Source organism: Xenopus laevis, chromosome 1S, assembly GCF_017654675.1.
Source record: "Xenopus laevis strain J_2021 chromosome 1S, Xenopus_laevis_v10.1, whole genome shotgun sequence".
NCBI lineage: Eukaryota > Metazoa > Chordata > Amphibia > Anura > Pipidae > Xenopus > Xenopus laevis.
This window is the reverse complement of record NC_054372.1, coordinates 109,163,746-109,179,582: the sequence shown is the minus strand read 5'-3', so window position 1 is coordinate 109,179,582 and position 15,837 is coordinate 109,163,746. Positions and strand designations below refer to the sequence as shown.

Sequence of the window (15,837 nt, the reverse complement as noted above, 5' to 3'; positions counted from 1 at the left end):
ATGTTTTAAGGTTCTGTAACAGCCCAAGACAACCACAGCCACACTATATCAGGCTGATTATTAATTCATACAGATAATTACTACATGGCAGCACAGAAACCAGTGCAATTAGCATCAGAATTTAATAATCAGTCCTGTAGCATCAGCTGATATTACAGGCTAACCTCATTAGCTTCTCAATAGCTGCTCAGAGTCCATTGAGCATGTGAGTGTCGTACTTTGCAAGATGGTGACCCCCTGTGACAAATTTGAAGTCTTGGATTATCGCTGCTATTGACAATCTGAAAGTTTGGGCTGGTGCAGTAAGTACAGAATATATAATATGGCATATTTAGTCACATTAATTTTTAGGGTTTCGTTCTCCTTTAAATTATACTAATCAAACTTGAATTCTGAACGTGTTAAACAGAGCAGTGCTGTCCAACCCCATTTGTGTGGCCCCCCACATGAAAGTCTGTCTGCTGTGACTGTTTACCTTGTATAAAATTTAAAAGTTATCAGTACAGAGATTAACTGGCTCCTGCATTGTTTACACCTCAATTCAGACAGTAAACTCCTGCATTTTTCATACCAGTAATCCCTCCTACATTGTTCATACTTGTAACACTATTGTTCACACCCCTAAAGCTGTGCTGTTCACACCTCAGACCCAGACCCCCATTTGAAAGCTGTAAAGAGTCAGAAGAAAAAGGCAAATGATTGAAAACAATATAAAAAAATGAAGATCAATTGAAAAGTTGCTTAGAACTTACGATTCTATAACATACTAAAATTAAATTAAAGGTAAACCACCCTTTAAACATTAATTAAACCCAATAGGATTGTTTTGCCTCCAAGAAGGATTTATCATATCTTAGTTGGCTCAAGTACAAGGACAGTTTTATAATTAGAGAGAAACATAAAATAATTTAAAAACATTTTTAATTATTTGTTTAAAATGGAGTCTAAGGGAAAAGGTCTGCCTGTAATTCTGAGCTTTCTCGATAATGGGTTTCGTGATAAAAGATCCCATATCTGTAGATGTAGATTATAGAGATCCAATTTACAGAAAGGATCCTTGAGAAAGGTCCCCAGGTGGAACCGAAACATTGGATAATAATGCTGTGTTACCAATAAAACACTTAATTCACTTCTACAATGAGTGTGCTGATCCATTACTACTGCATATATATATATATATATATATATATATATATATATATATATATATATATATATATATATATATATATATATATATAATACACAAAAGCCATGAATATCTTGTAAATTGTATCCTTATAAACGGTGAGTTCTGATGTCATCAGTTATAAACGGTGAGTTCTGATGTCATTTCTGTCACATGACTCACTGAAATTTGTGTATTATAATAAATAAAGTAAAGTACCCCCAGTTGTATAATATGAGGATATTAGAAGTTACCTCGGAGTTCCATGACCTGTATAAAAACACTCGGCCTTCGGCCTCGTGTTTTTATATGGTCATGAAACTCCTCGGTAACTTATAATATCCTTATATTTTACAAGAGGGGGTACTTTATTCACTATATATATATATATATATATATATATATATATATATATATATATATATATATAGCAAAGAAATCCGCACTCATAGGTCTTTTGTGAAGAAAAAAATTGGTTTATTCAATGTTTCGGCTCTTAGACCCGAGCCGTCATCAGGAAGGGGGGCCCATTTTTTTCTTCACAAAAGACCTATGAGTGCGGATTTCTTTGCTCTATAGATTTTGATATATGTTCCAGCACCTAGGCATTTCCATTATTTTCTGAGTGCACCTATCCAGTAGTTTGTTTATATATATATATATATATATATATATATATATATATATATATATATATATATATATATAATGAATATCAAATTCTTTCACAGTGAATAACAGGGTGATGGTGACAAAAAATAATGTGTTATTCTTGAATATTGGAGTGCTGGTCCTCCTGCCTGAGGTTAGAAATTAATGTTAGGTTTTTGCATGCCAAAAGATACTGTACATATGGCCTTGCGATGGACATTCTCAATATCTCTATCTAAGAAGTGTTGTATGGTTAATTGTAAGTGGGTTTCTACACATACACTGCTGCATATTAATCTTGTATATATTTAATTAATTAGCTATGCATACTTAATTGTGTTTCCTTGAATATCCTAGTTATTCTGTTTATTCTAGTTATTCTGTTTAGACAGCTTTTTTTTACTTCATTATCTACTGTACACTGTAGGGATTTCTGGAACGCCATTACAAAACAATGCCAGAATGTTCTCTATTGATTCAGCTAAGCTTTCTCTGTGTTCCCATTTCCAGAATGCCTTTATTTTTTTTGTTATGAATGTCAGCCTATGCAATCACAGAATCCAGAATCCACAGAAAAGCAGATACATTTGAAATAAAAGATTGGCTGTTTTAATATAGAAACAACAGTACTGCCCCTGCTGGACTGAAAATGTTGTATTTTCACTTTAAATAGTCTGTCTGTATTTCTAAAATAGCTAGTGCATATGTTCTGGAAAATGCTGCAGAAAGCAAAATGTAATAGCTTCTAATTAATGATGTTCCCATGGCTGTGATGGAAATTTCCAATAGTTCACTAGACTGTGATAAAAATATCTAAAAGTGCATTTTATCAGAACTTCGGTAAGGTCTGCAGACATTAGCCTGTGGGACTAATGAAGCTGTAGTGTAATGTAAATATCTCAAAAACAATCAGGTCAGAAGAGACAGGAAACTTTTTTAATCACCAACGAAAAATAGATGATATATACTGCTATCATTAGCACAATAATTGCTTCTCAAACTAATTCAGACATGCCAAAAGTGTAATTCTCTGCCATACTGACATAAATGACATGTCAGAATAATGAAAGCTGTGAAACTAGACAGTAAAAAAGTAACAGAAAAGGATCCTGAAACCCTGAGACTATGGGTCTGGCCACACGAGCAGATTCGGGGAGAATACTCGCCCCAGCGACAAATCTCCTCTTCTAATCTCTCCGGCAAAAATGGAAATCGACTGGGGGAAGCCACACGCGGCTCTTCATTTTCCAAAGTTGTCCAAAGTTGCCTCACGAGGAAAGTTCGGGCGACTTTGGAAATTGAAGCTAGTGCATTGCCGCAGGCCATTTTAGCCGGCGGAGGGCAGGGGGAATGCAGTTCAGGGAGATTGTCGCCCCGAAGATGAGAAGATTTGTCGCTGGGGCAACTAATCTCCCCGAATCTGCTTGTGTGGCCAGACCCTAATAACACATGAGCTACCTGCATTGGAGGAGGGTGTCATTTTTGTTTAGGAAGGCTACCAATAAAGGTATCCAATGGAGAATATATAATTATATAGGAAGTCTCTTTTTCGGGAAGCTGCACCTCCTTAAGGATTCATTCTACACCTATGGCTTTATTTTGAATTTGTTTGTGTTGTTTTCCACATGGTCTAATTGTACTAGTGTAATTTGCCTCACAAAAATGTAAGTAGCTCAGTGACAAATGTGGTTAAGCCCTTGAAGGGAACACAAGTCATATTATGTTTGTGTCTGAGTGCAGTATATATTTCTCCATCCTTAGCAACAGAAATAAGCATGAACAGCAGGCAAATGACCTGTTATCCAGAATGCTCGGGATCTGAGGTTTTTCGGATAAGGGATCTTTCCATAATTTGGATCTTCATACCTTAAGTCTACTAGAAAATCATGAAAACATTAAATAAACCCAATAGGCTGATTTTGCTTTCAATAAGGATTAATTATATCTTAGTTGGGATCAAGTAGGAGGTACTAATTTATAATTGCACAGAAAAATGAAATCATCAAAAAATTTGGATTATTTGGATAATATTGAGTCTATAATTCAGAGCTTTCTGGATAACGGATTTCCAGATACTGGATCCCATACCTGTACTGCACAGCATAAGGAAGATTTACTATAATTTGGAAAACACAATTTCCATTTGTTTTTACCCTTTCCTGTATATTTCTGGGAGAAACAAATTGGTGATTGATGACAACATTGCCCATGCAAATATAAGTAAATATGCTAAATATTCTCTTGAATGAAGCTTTCTTGTAGATGTTTATTATAGATATTACTTCATTAAAACAATAGACAAAATTACTTTCAGCACAAACCCAATTTATTGAACTAATACTGAGTATATACTGCCCCTTTAATCTAGAAACTAGGGATGCACCGAATCCGATTCAGCTGAACCCTTTGCGAAAGATTCGGGCAAATACCGAACCAAATCCTAATTTGCATATGCAAATTAGGGGTGGGAAGGGGAAAACATTATTTACTCCCTTGTTTTGTAACAAAAAGTCATGCAATTTCCCTCCCCATCCCTAATTTGCATCTGCAAATTAGGACTCGAATTTGATTCCTGCTGAAAAAGGCAGAATCCTGACCGAATCCCGAACCGAATCCTACCAGAAACTATAGTAGTGCTCTGCCTTGCCTTCCATTGCCTAGGCCACATAGCATAAGACTGTTTAGGTTATATTGCTTAGTTTTCCTCTTTATTGTGTGCTTTAACACTTATTTCTTTTCTTTACTTAGGCCTGAATGAAGAGGATTCTGCTATTGAAAGCCATACATTTGAAATATTTTAAAAGCTGTTAACACAAACCAAGGAATTACAAAGAATGCCAATACATTTTGTCTGACTTCATAAAAACACTTGAACCTTTCTTGAAGATAACAAGATGCATCTTCATAAAAACTCTGCTGGGGATATCATTGAAAGCTGCTGTTTAAGAAAAACATGGTCTGGTTATAGTCAAAAGCATCCCTTTATCCACAAGAAACTGAGACTTATTCGAATACTGGGTCTTCTTATAAGTATAATAGCCATTAGTACTCTGTCATTTACAATTGTTGCCTTTTTTAATAAAGACAATTATAGAAAGGATGTAGCAACTGTTACAGAAATCCAGTCTCTGCCACAGAGGCATCTGCGAACGCTGATGGACTTTCCTGAGCAAATCCAAAATGACACCCCTGGTTCAGGGGATTCCATGGCACAGAAAACTAAGGACAATGAAACTGAAGGCCATGCAGCCAAAGGAGAATACCCAGAAGACCTTTTTTCTTTGGAAGAAAGACAGAAGGGTGCAGTTATCCTCCATATATTTGGGATGATTTATATGTTTATAGCACTAGCTGTAGTCTGCGATGAATTCTTTGTTCCTTCATTAACAGTAATCACTGAAAAACTGGGTATTTCTGATGATGTGGCTGGAGCAACTTTCATGGCTGCTGGTGGCTCTGCCCCTGAGTTATTTACATCATTAATAGGGGTATTTATTTCTCATAGCAATGTTGGAATCGGGACCATAGTTGGATCAGCAGTGTTCAATATCCTCTTTGTCATTGGTATGTGTGCTTTATTCTCCAAGGAAATACTAAACCTTACTTGGTGGCCACTTTTTCGAGATGTGTCTTTTTATATTGTGGGCTTGATTATGCTCATAACATTTTTCTTGGACAATTTTATCCAGTGGTGGGAAAGTCTGTTGCTGCTGGTGACCTATTTAATGTATGTTACCTTCATGAAGTGCAATGTCCAAGTAGAAAACTGGGTGAAGAGGAAACTCAACAGGAACAAAGTTGTTAAGGTAACATCAGCCAATACTGACGGAAAGGTTGGTTAATTTTGAAGCTGTACATTTCACTATTTTATTTATTTCAAACTTTTACTCAACCTGGTTCGCATAAAGTACTGTGCAATTGTAAATGAAAAGCATTTGGTTGACTGCCAGATGGTTCTTTTCTTTTATACTCAAGAGATACTATCAACATTTAATTGAAAAAAAACCCCATTTATATCAATAATTGTTTCCATTTAAAATTTCATAACTGATAATCCATAATCCAAAACACCAGCAGCTGTATCCATAGTGGAGCTCAGGTATTTGCACTCCATTCTGGCATCCATAGTATAAATTACAAGGCAGGGAAAGTGTACAAATCAGTTGCAAATCGGCAGGTGTTTGTACATTTGCACCCTGCCCTGCACTTTTCAGTATGGGTGCCAGAATGAAGTCTTGTGAATACAGTGTTGCTGGCATTTTGGATTTAAATTTGTAATAAAAGAGACACAGAATAATAAATTGTGGGATTGTTTAATCATTTTGCATAGCTGCTGATGGTGCCTGTTTAATTCCATGTTATAGTTGCTTTCTTCATAAATTCTCGCAGCTTTGAATGAGCTGTAGCCATTGCCTTAAACCAAGCTGAATAAACGTTCATATTTTCATTTCATCGCTTCCTTACAAATCAGGGATCTAAAATAATACAGTCAAAGAGTAGATTTTCAAACTGCATTGTCTTTCATCCAAGGACATAGTCTTTGACCTTACTGTATGCACCCATCAAAACAATTTGTGGTGTCAGACATGATCACACGGTCTCTTTTCTGAACAGCCACTTCAATTACACTTAAGGGTTATCAACCTGGCCTTGGTAATAATATTATTAATATGGAATAAAAACAAAAGTATAGGAAAGCTGGTATTTTTACTACTACTACTACTACTACTTACTATTGTGTTTCACAGTATTGTTTTAATATCCCTTACTGCTTTGTTTTTTTGTTTTTGTTTTTTTTTGTGATGTTCTTCTAAACATCAATCTTGAATTTCAACTGTTACATGCTTTCTAGGGAAGATGAATAACAGAGAATTTGAACGAATGCAATAAAAAGATATACTTTTTAAACTGTTACAATTGAATACATAAGTGGTACTTAGCTCAGCAACAAACACTGTAGAACATACAGTACTGACATGTGGGCTGCATTAGCTACTGGCTTTTCCCTGATACTGAGGAGAAATATATTAAATGTAAAGGGTTAGAGGGTCCATAGCCTAGGCTGTACAGCTTGGCTTCTGGAAACTAGAGAAGACTGAGATTCTGGACAGCTTCTTCTGTTTACATTAATGAGAAAGATGGTTAGCCATTATATTAAGTAAAGTATGTGGCTTACTCAGAAAAAGGTTCATATGAGACTTGTTAATATGAAGGTAAACCAAGGATCATTTTGTGAAATTCATTCAAGGCTGCTGATGCAACATAGCTATGTATGTGGGTACAAGACCACTTTACTTTTGTGAGGTATCAAAGAGATTGAAATATTACTATTATGTTGCCATTATTCAAAAAAGGGATCAGATTTTCAGCCAGGGAATTGGCCTGCAAGTTTGAAATCTCTGGTAGGAATGCTTTTGTAAATGGTTTTAAGGGATTAGAAATTGGAATATGTCCAGCATAATTTCATTTACAAGAGGTCTTGCCATTGAGACGTTGGGTCACAGTGAGTGTAATTTATTTGCATCTGACTAAAGAGTACCAGGCACAAGTTTCTGGTTCAAGTTGGCCTTGAACATACAGTTTGTTCTAGGATACAAAATTGGCTGGAAGATTAGGGACTTGTAATAAAGTGAACATTTTCTAGTTGGATAGGTGTTGTTTATGGAGTACCTCAACTATCAGTCCTATGTCTATTATATTTATTAGCTTATTCATAAATACATTTTACTAAATTTTGCAAAACAAATGGTTTTAAACAGTAGGTTTGAATGATTTGAATGAACTGGGGAACTGTGCAGCAAATTGGAAATTAAGGTGTCTTTATAAATACAAGTAAACATTTTTATAAAAGTGAATTGAAATACAGATATGGGACCTGCTATTCAAAATGCGCAGTGACGTTTTCTGGATAAGGGATCTTTCCATAATTTGGATCTCTATACCTTAAGTCTACGTAAATATTATTTCAACATTATATAAACCCAAGAGGATTGTTTTGCCTCCAAAAAGGATTAATTATATCTTAGTTAGGATCGAATACAAGGTACTGTTTTATTATAACAGAGAAAAGGGAAATCATTTTTGAATTATTTAATTAAAATGGAGCTTTCTGGATAATGGGCTTCCGGATAACAGATCCTATACCAGTATACAGTTTCACAACAGTATGATGCTATTTTTTTTTTATATCTCTTTACCCATTTTTTATCTGCTGATTGGCAGTACCAGATCTTAGTTTGCCTCTTCCTTTTTGTGTAAATTCAAAATTAATTGTGTTGTATTGTTCATTGTAACACCTCAGTCATTACTAATCTTTCTAGAACACCTTAACTTGAACTATAGATAGAAGGGAGCAAGAGCCGCCTTCTCTTTTCCAAACGTAATTTATGTCACAACCTGACACATCCACAGTGTGAATTATTTTAGCAATCACACCCTGATTTTTGGTTGCACATTTTCTCACCCCTTTACTTCATTTCTCCAGAGAGCTTTGTGAATCGTAAAGCAATTAATTAAACAGTGCAAAGTGTAAGCGTATAAATGCGTGGTGGTAAACAATATCCATTTTAACCATTGCAAGTTCTACACTCCACCCTCATAATAGTCACTGCAATATATCATATATTAGATTGTATTTCACTTGCTTTTCCTTTTATTGCTCTACTACTGCTGGGATTCTCTGGCTGTAATTTTCATACATTCTGTCTAATACGTATTGACTCAATTTATATTGTAAGTTTTCAATAGAGTCATCTCAACATTAATCCACCCCACTTTGATTTTTCTGCACCCCTTCATTATGGAGAGCATCTGTTCCTGTATGACTGAGGACAAAGACCTTTGAGTAGCATAATGATGAGAGATGTTAGAGAACTGGACTGCCTTTTCCATTGGATACAGAGATGGCCTGCATTTCAATGCTTATAATATAACTGTTTTGGGGAAGAGCATGGCTAGAATGTTGGGGGGAGATCTTAAGCTAGGAACTGGGGTAATGGAGAAGTGAGGAATTCTGCAGAAGACAGGGTAGCTAGGGATCTGTGCATAATAAGGGAAAATGGGGGATGGAGAAGTGGATGGGTATATTTTTTATAACAAAGGGGACCAGAAGTTGTATATACATATGTTAGAAGCTGGTACCCAGTGGCATAACTAGATGTTATTGTGTCCCACAGCAAATTCATTTTAGAACCCCCCAAATATGTAGAGGTTGTCCTGTTTTACCAATACATATTACAAAGGCTATTTAATTAGCGCTTTACAGGGTCCCCTATACCTCCTGGGCCCCCCTGCAGCTGCAGGGTCTGCTTCCTCGGTAGTTGTGCCCCTGCTGGTACCATTATGAAATGTATGTTTACAAATTCAAGAAGCTCGGCTGTTAAAATGGGAGGGCTAGAGGTAATGGCACTGGAAGAGAAATATGGTGTCATTGGCATTGCTGAAACATATCTAAATAAGTCACATGATATAGAAGGCTATATTTTGTTTTGGTGGAGGGAAATGTCTTTATGTTAATCAGGATTAAAAATTTGGTATAAAGAAAAATGTTATAGTTGAAAATGAGAGGGCTAAAGCCTTATGGCCTGGGCTTTTCACAGATTTTAAAGCATCAGGCAAATTAATTGTATAAGTATCCTAGAACCCTTTCATGTAAGTGAAAAATAAAAAGTTAAGCTGCTGTTGTAAATAGAAAAGGCTGTTTGTTTGGATAAAGTCCTAACAACTTCCATTACCCAGATATTGACTGGAACAACAGTACTGAAAGGACAATTAATGGAAACAAGTTTGTAAAGTTGTCACATAATAATTTTAAGTCACAGATTGTTGAGAACCCAGTTTTAGCCAGGTCCTTTTTCTAATTTTCTCAAACTCACTTTTATCTGGTATAGTACCTAGGGATTGAAGGGAAGCTAAAGTAATTCCACTATTTAAAAAGGGATTCTAAGCTCGCCCTGGCAATAATAGGCTTGTAAGTTTGCTTCTATGGTGGCCAATCCATTTAAAGACATGTTTCAAGATTTTGTTCTGAAAAATGTAATTATAGTGTTATTAGCAATAAGCATGGATGACAGATTGTGTCAAAATGTAAATAAGTAGAGACTTGGACAGTGGGGATGCATTAGTGATCTACTTGGATTTTGTCAAAGCTTTTCATACAGTGCTAAATCAAGGTTTCCTTTGTAAACATGGACATGTTATTGCACATGGATAGGAAACTGGCTAAAGTATTGTGTACAGAGGGTGGTTGTCAGTCTCTATATGGAGTAGGGTTCACAATCGGGTGTCAGAAGGTTCATCATAATATTCTTATATTCAAGAAAAGGTTTTATTGCTTTTTAATGTAAGAAATACACTGTTACTGAAACTAACTTATAGCACAATGTTTATCCAGGGACTGGTACAATTGCCATCTTGGGCTCAGGTTTTTTTCTTTTTTTTACCATCCTCTGGATCATCTAGCAGTTAGGCAGGTTTAACTTCCAATTGGTTGAATTTGATGACCATGTGCCTAGCAGATACATTTGGAAACCAGGATTATAAATAAGGTTGTAGGTTTTTAGGGTCAAAGGAGAAATTATTGTAGTATGGGCAAGAGAGAGAGTGGTGCCAACAAACCACATTATTGGATGGATTGAATGTTCACCATAAGGCTTATCTGTCAAGTCACTTTTGATTCCCAACCATGACAACAAGGTAGGCAACATTGGCTGTATTATAAATAGCACCCTCAATCAACTCCCTTGTTCCACATTCACCAATATACCAATGTATCTGTCATATTAATGCCTAAGTGGTTAGGGCAGATACCCCTTCATGAAAACATTTAATCATTTTTTAGTAAGTGATAAAATATAAGGCTACTGCTCTTAATGTGCATACTTAAGTACTCATACAGGAACTGTTATTGTAGTTTTTGATGATTTTTCTCCTTTCAAGGCAAACTGGCAGATTGAACTTTTTGTTTAGCTCTCTCTGACAACCTAAAATCTGGCCATTAGTGATGAGCAAAAAATGAATAAAGTGTCTTTTCTTATTTCAAATGCATTAAAGTCAATGGCCCTTTTTTTCTTATGGCAACTTTTTTGATTCTGTGACAATTATGTCTTGCCAATTTTTTTGTCACAGCAAATTTTTTTTCACGGCAGATTTTTGCTGAAAAAAATTCCAGATGGCAAGATTCAGAAACTCGTCACAAATCCATGCCTGGCAAAAAAAATGTGCTCATCACTACTAGCCATATATAAATATCTAATTGAAAGGAAGAACTTAAGAAATGTGTCTTTTTCAGCTTATACTACTATGCATGTTACAGAAATAAGCTTTTATAAAATTGCTTACTGTTTACCGCTAGTTGTTCTAATCTAAAATATACAGATTTGTTCCATTATTATTAGCCATTGTTACTGTGTGTTACTATGTGATTTCTGCCCTATCATGTTCAGAAGAATATGCTCAAATGCAAGTTTTTCTTTAAAACTTGTTGCTTTCTGGGAATACCCTGTAATGGAATATATATTCTCTCTCTCTGAAGCAGAAACAACGAAAAATAAAACATGACAATCCAATATACTGTAATTATGAACTCCTACAGCCATACAGTGCAGCTTTATAGAGCAATCTCAGAGGAGACTTGGTATACGTAAAGATGATGCAATTGTTGTCATGGAGAGAAACTGTTTTTACTGAATGTAAAGCAGCTGCTTGAATCTGTAGCATCATAGACATCTACAGTAGATTAATAGAGCTGGTGCTTTATTTGATGCAGGTTTCTTGATCACACGTTGGTTTACACATTAGAAACAACCCGTTTCTGCTTTATGGAAGGCCCATTTTCTGTTGTTAGCTTTCCTCCCTGTGGAATAGATGTATTAAATATTTGCACAAGGGAAAATATGAGATCTGTTAACAGTGCCTATTTTTGGTTCTCCTTCTGCTAAAACACCTGCACAGCTTAAAACGGAAATCTAATTTAAGCGCGGATACCACTGTACTTTCACCAACAAATTTAATTAGAAGTAAACATAAGATGAAATCAAGATCCATATTTAGCATTTAGGTTGCTGGAAATATATTTATGTATTTCAAATGCAGCATGTTACAAATAAATGAATTCACAGAAGGGCAAATAAACGAACCTGGCAACTCATAGAAGAAAAATATATGGAGGTGTGCTTTGCAGCAACATATGGACTAAGATAATAAATAAGGTACAGCATGCACACAATCAAAGAACCATTTGTCACTTTATACTATATTACCGGACAGCCTACCCTATGTCCTTGACACAGTTCTATAATAATGTTTTCCAAATGACTGAGAATCCACTGTCCTCAGAGCATGAAGAAAAAAGTAAGCGTAACACAAGAGTTGAAGGGGGTTCCAACTTTGGTTTATTATCTTAGGTTTGGAATCTGTAAAGGAAAGAATTTGAATATTTTTAAATGTATTGTACACAGCTATATATGTATTCAATACATCTAGTAGATCTCGGGGGAAATTTACTTATGGTCGAATATCGAGGGTTAATTAACCCTCTGTATTCGACTGTCGAATGTAAATCCTTCGAATATCGAAGTCGAAGGATTTACCGCAAATAGTTCGATCGAGCAATTAAATCCTTTGAATCGTTCGATTCGAAGGATTTTAATTCATCGATCGAACGATTTTTATTCGACCAAAAAAAGATTGCAAAGCCTATGGGGACCTTCCCCATAGGCTAACATTGAGCTTCGGTAGCTTTTAGGTGGCGAACTAGGGGGTCGAAGTTTTTTTTAAAGAGACAGTACTTCGAATATTCGACCATTCGATAGTCGAACGATTTTTAGTTTGAATGCTTTGATTCGAAGTCGAAGGTCGAAGTAGCCAATTCGATGGTCGAAGTAGCCAAAAAAAAAACATTCGAAATTCGAAGTTTTTTTATTCTATTCCTTCACTCAAACTAAGTAAATGGGCCCCTTCAAGTCTATAGTTCAGTGGTAGCTCTAATGAAGTGAAGGAAGCAGATGGAACTCCAAAATTTAATTTGATTATTTGACCAGTCTATAATAGGAATGTGCATAAGAAGCCAAGGTATTCAAAATATTAAAATATTATAGTCAGCTTTGCATAACATCATCATTTTAATATAATAGGCCCACAACATGGAATAATTGATGTAAATTATGATAGCATATGATTAGTGATATGGTATTATGTTTTAGACTATTGTCCTTTGTAAGCTTTTATTTGTGAGAATAGAACTCACAGATGTTCAGATGGTGGTTTCTCGGTAGAGTCCATGTTCTGGGCCTAGGGTGACACAAATAAAGCGGCAGCATTCCGACCAGCGGCATGTGGGACACTTTGGGTCTAGGTGGGCAGATCTCTGTTCTTCCTGACCCCTCTGTAAGTACAACTGATCACGCTTGCACACAATCCTGGGGGGATGGTGGAGGATCCAGCTTGCGCGCGATCCTGAAGGGAGCACTGATTGACTTAATTTTGCTGTGGCCATCTACAGTTCATGCACATATGTTTGCTTTTATAGCCTATATGTGGTGCTTAAAGGGATCCTGTCATCAGAAAACATGTTTTTTTCAAAATCAATCAGTTAATAGTGCTACTCCAGCAGAATTCTGCACTGAAATCCATTTCTCAAAAGAGCAAAGAGATTTTTTTATATTCAATTTTGAAATCTGACATGGGGCTAGACATTTTGTCAATTTCCCAGCTGCCCCTGGTCATGTGACTTGTGCCTGAACTTTAGGAGAGAAATGCTTTCTGGCAGGCTGCTGTTTTTCCTTCTCAATGTAACTGAATGTGTCTCAGTGGGACATGGGTTTTTACTATTGAGTGTTGTTCTTAGATCTACCAGGCAGTTGTTATCTTGTGTTAGGGAGCTGCTATCTGGTTACCGTCCCATTGTTCTTTTGTTTGGCTGCTGGGGGGGAAAGGGAGGGGTGGATATCACTCCAACTTGCAGTACAGCAGTAAAGAGTCATTGAAGTTATCAGAGCACAAGTCACATGACTTGGGGCAGCTGGGAAATTGGCAATATGTCTAGCCCCATGTCAGATTTCAAAATTGAATATAAAAAAATCTGTTTGCTCTTTTGAGAAATGGATTTCAGTGCAGAATTCTGCTGGAGCAGCACTATTAACTGATTCATTTTGAAAGAAAAATTTTTCCCATGACAGTATCCCTTTAAGAAGCACCTATTGAAAATGAATATCTGTGTATCATATGACTGTTTCTGTACCATAAATAATATATTGATCATTAGATACCATTTGCTAAAGCTCCACCATTTTCTTGTCAAGCTCATGTGTGCAATGATTTTTTCTCTCAGGCCTTTCAATTAACTTTTAACTCTGTAATGTATTTATTTCTGGGTCAGGTCACATTAAAAAGAATCAGTCTTAACCTCTAATGGATTTTTTGAGATGTGTCAGCCTTTATAGATTTCATTTATTTCCCACTGATTAGGATTTTGTTTAATTCAATGTAGCATCAGCTATTCCACACATGAGCGGAGATGCTCAGAGCTCTCACTTCATCCCCCAGAATACACGTATTACAGAGCTTTACACTACATTATTTTCTACTTATAAAATAAATAGAAATTCCATATGAGATACAGATGTCTGGGTGTTTGAAGCAGTAAATTAACCAGTGAATTAACTTTATAACTAGGACTTTTTTTATTATTGAATTTGTAGAGTCTGCCCTTGGTGTGTTTTATCTCCTGCATCTTTGAACACAGCTGCATAGATCAAGAACAGACTCCTAAGTGCATCCACTCATAGATTACATACATGCCCTAGTAATAATACCTACTCAGTGTGGTAGGGTTAGTGACAAATGTTGATTATCAGGACTATATAATCTACAATTCATCATGAATTTTAATTATAGACACTAACATAATCTTAAAAATACATGGCTACTGTAAAACAATGTACTGCTCTCAACAAAATATCAATTCCTTATTCAGATGTCATACTATCTTCAGCAATCGCCTTTCCAATGCACCTTTCGCTGTTTTTCGAATTTCTTAGGATCCACCAAGAGTGCATATTTTTGGCATATTTTCAGAGGAGAAGAGGTAGATAGTAAGAGGCAGATTTATCATCATGGCAACATTTCTGATCCTTTTTCTCAAAAGGGAAATAACATTGCTAAAGCATAAATTTCCCATAGGTGTCCTAGAGTGTGATTTTTTTTGTGGTCCAGTGAAAATTTTTACAATGATGCCCAGGTGGAAAATGTGATTAAAAAGTTAAAAACAATTAAATTACATAATTTTTCTAAAAACATAAAATAAAATAATACCGATGGTAAAAAAAAGAGATCTTTTATGAATGTGAAAAAAAAATCTGACCTTCAGTGATTGGTGCAACAGACTGATCATCCTTTCCGCTCTTTTTTACTGCCCCCTTTCATTTGATTTCTGCCATTTAATATAAACAAACCTTTAACATAATTTATCTTATGTTGATATTCAGTTATTAATGCCAGTATGGATCATTTTAATATTCAGAACAAGATGAGCGAACAAAATCAGATACGTGTAGACCTGCTGTTTCAACACACACCATCCATCATGTGATAAGCATTCAATTTGAAAATATAGGAAACAGACCAGGAACAGGCAGTACTTTAGTCTGCAAACACCCTTTATTGGTGTATTTTCACTCACGACATGTTTCGGGAGCCAGTCCCCTTTCCGCTCTTTTTTACTGCCCCCTTTCATTTGATTACTGCCTTTTAATATAAACAAACCTTTAACATAATTTATCTTATGTTGATATTCAGTTATTAATGCCAGTATGGATCATTTTAACATTGAATAAGTTAACCTTAAGGATTGTTGACTTCTTAAGACGTTTCCATCGCAGTCTAATCACATTTTGAAGTAGAACCTGCTTTTAAAAAGGCTCCCTTTTCCCTGTGGATTTATTCACCAATTGTGTACTCATTAGCAGTGTCTGGTTCAGCTGGCTCAGAAACTTTCCATACGTATTAAGATCAAGTGAGAA

At 35.7% G+C, this 15,837-nt stretch overlaps 1 protein-coding gene across 5 annotated transcripts in view; it reads left to right on the top strand.

The window, feature by feature from the left end:
• LOC108706932 (sodium/potassium/calcium exchanger 2) overlaps window positions 1-15,837 on the top strand; it is a 118,730-nt gene that overhangs the window by 5,031 nt on the left and 97,862 nt on the right. For 4 of the 5 annotated variants that reach the window (XM_041580079.1, XM_041580078.1, XM_041580081.1 and 1 more), the window contains one exon: window positions 4,568-5,652. In XM_041580079.1, coding sequence (XP_041436013.1) covers window positions 4,714-5,652 — 939 coding nt within the window. In that variant the 5' untranslated portion in view covers window positions 4,568-4,713. The remainder of the gene's footprint in view (window positions 1-4,567; window positions 5,653-15,837) is intronic. The other variant, XM_041580080.1, reaches the window with a different exon arrangement.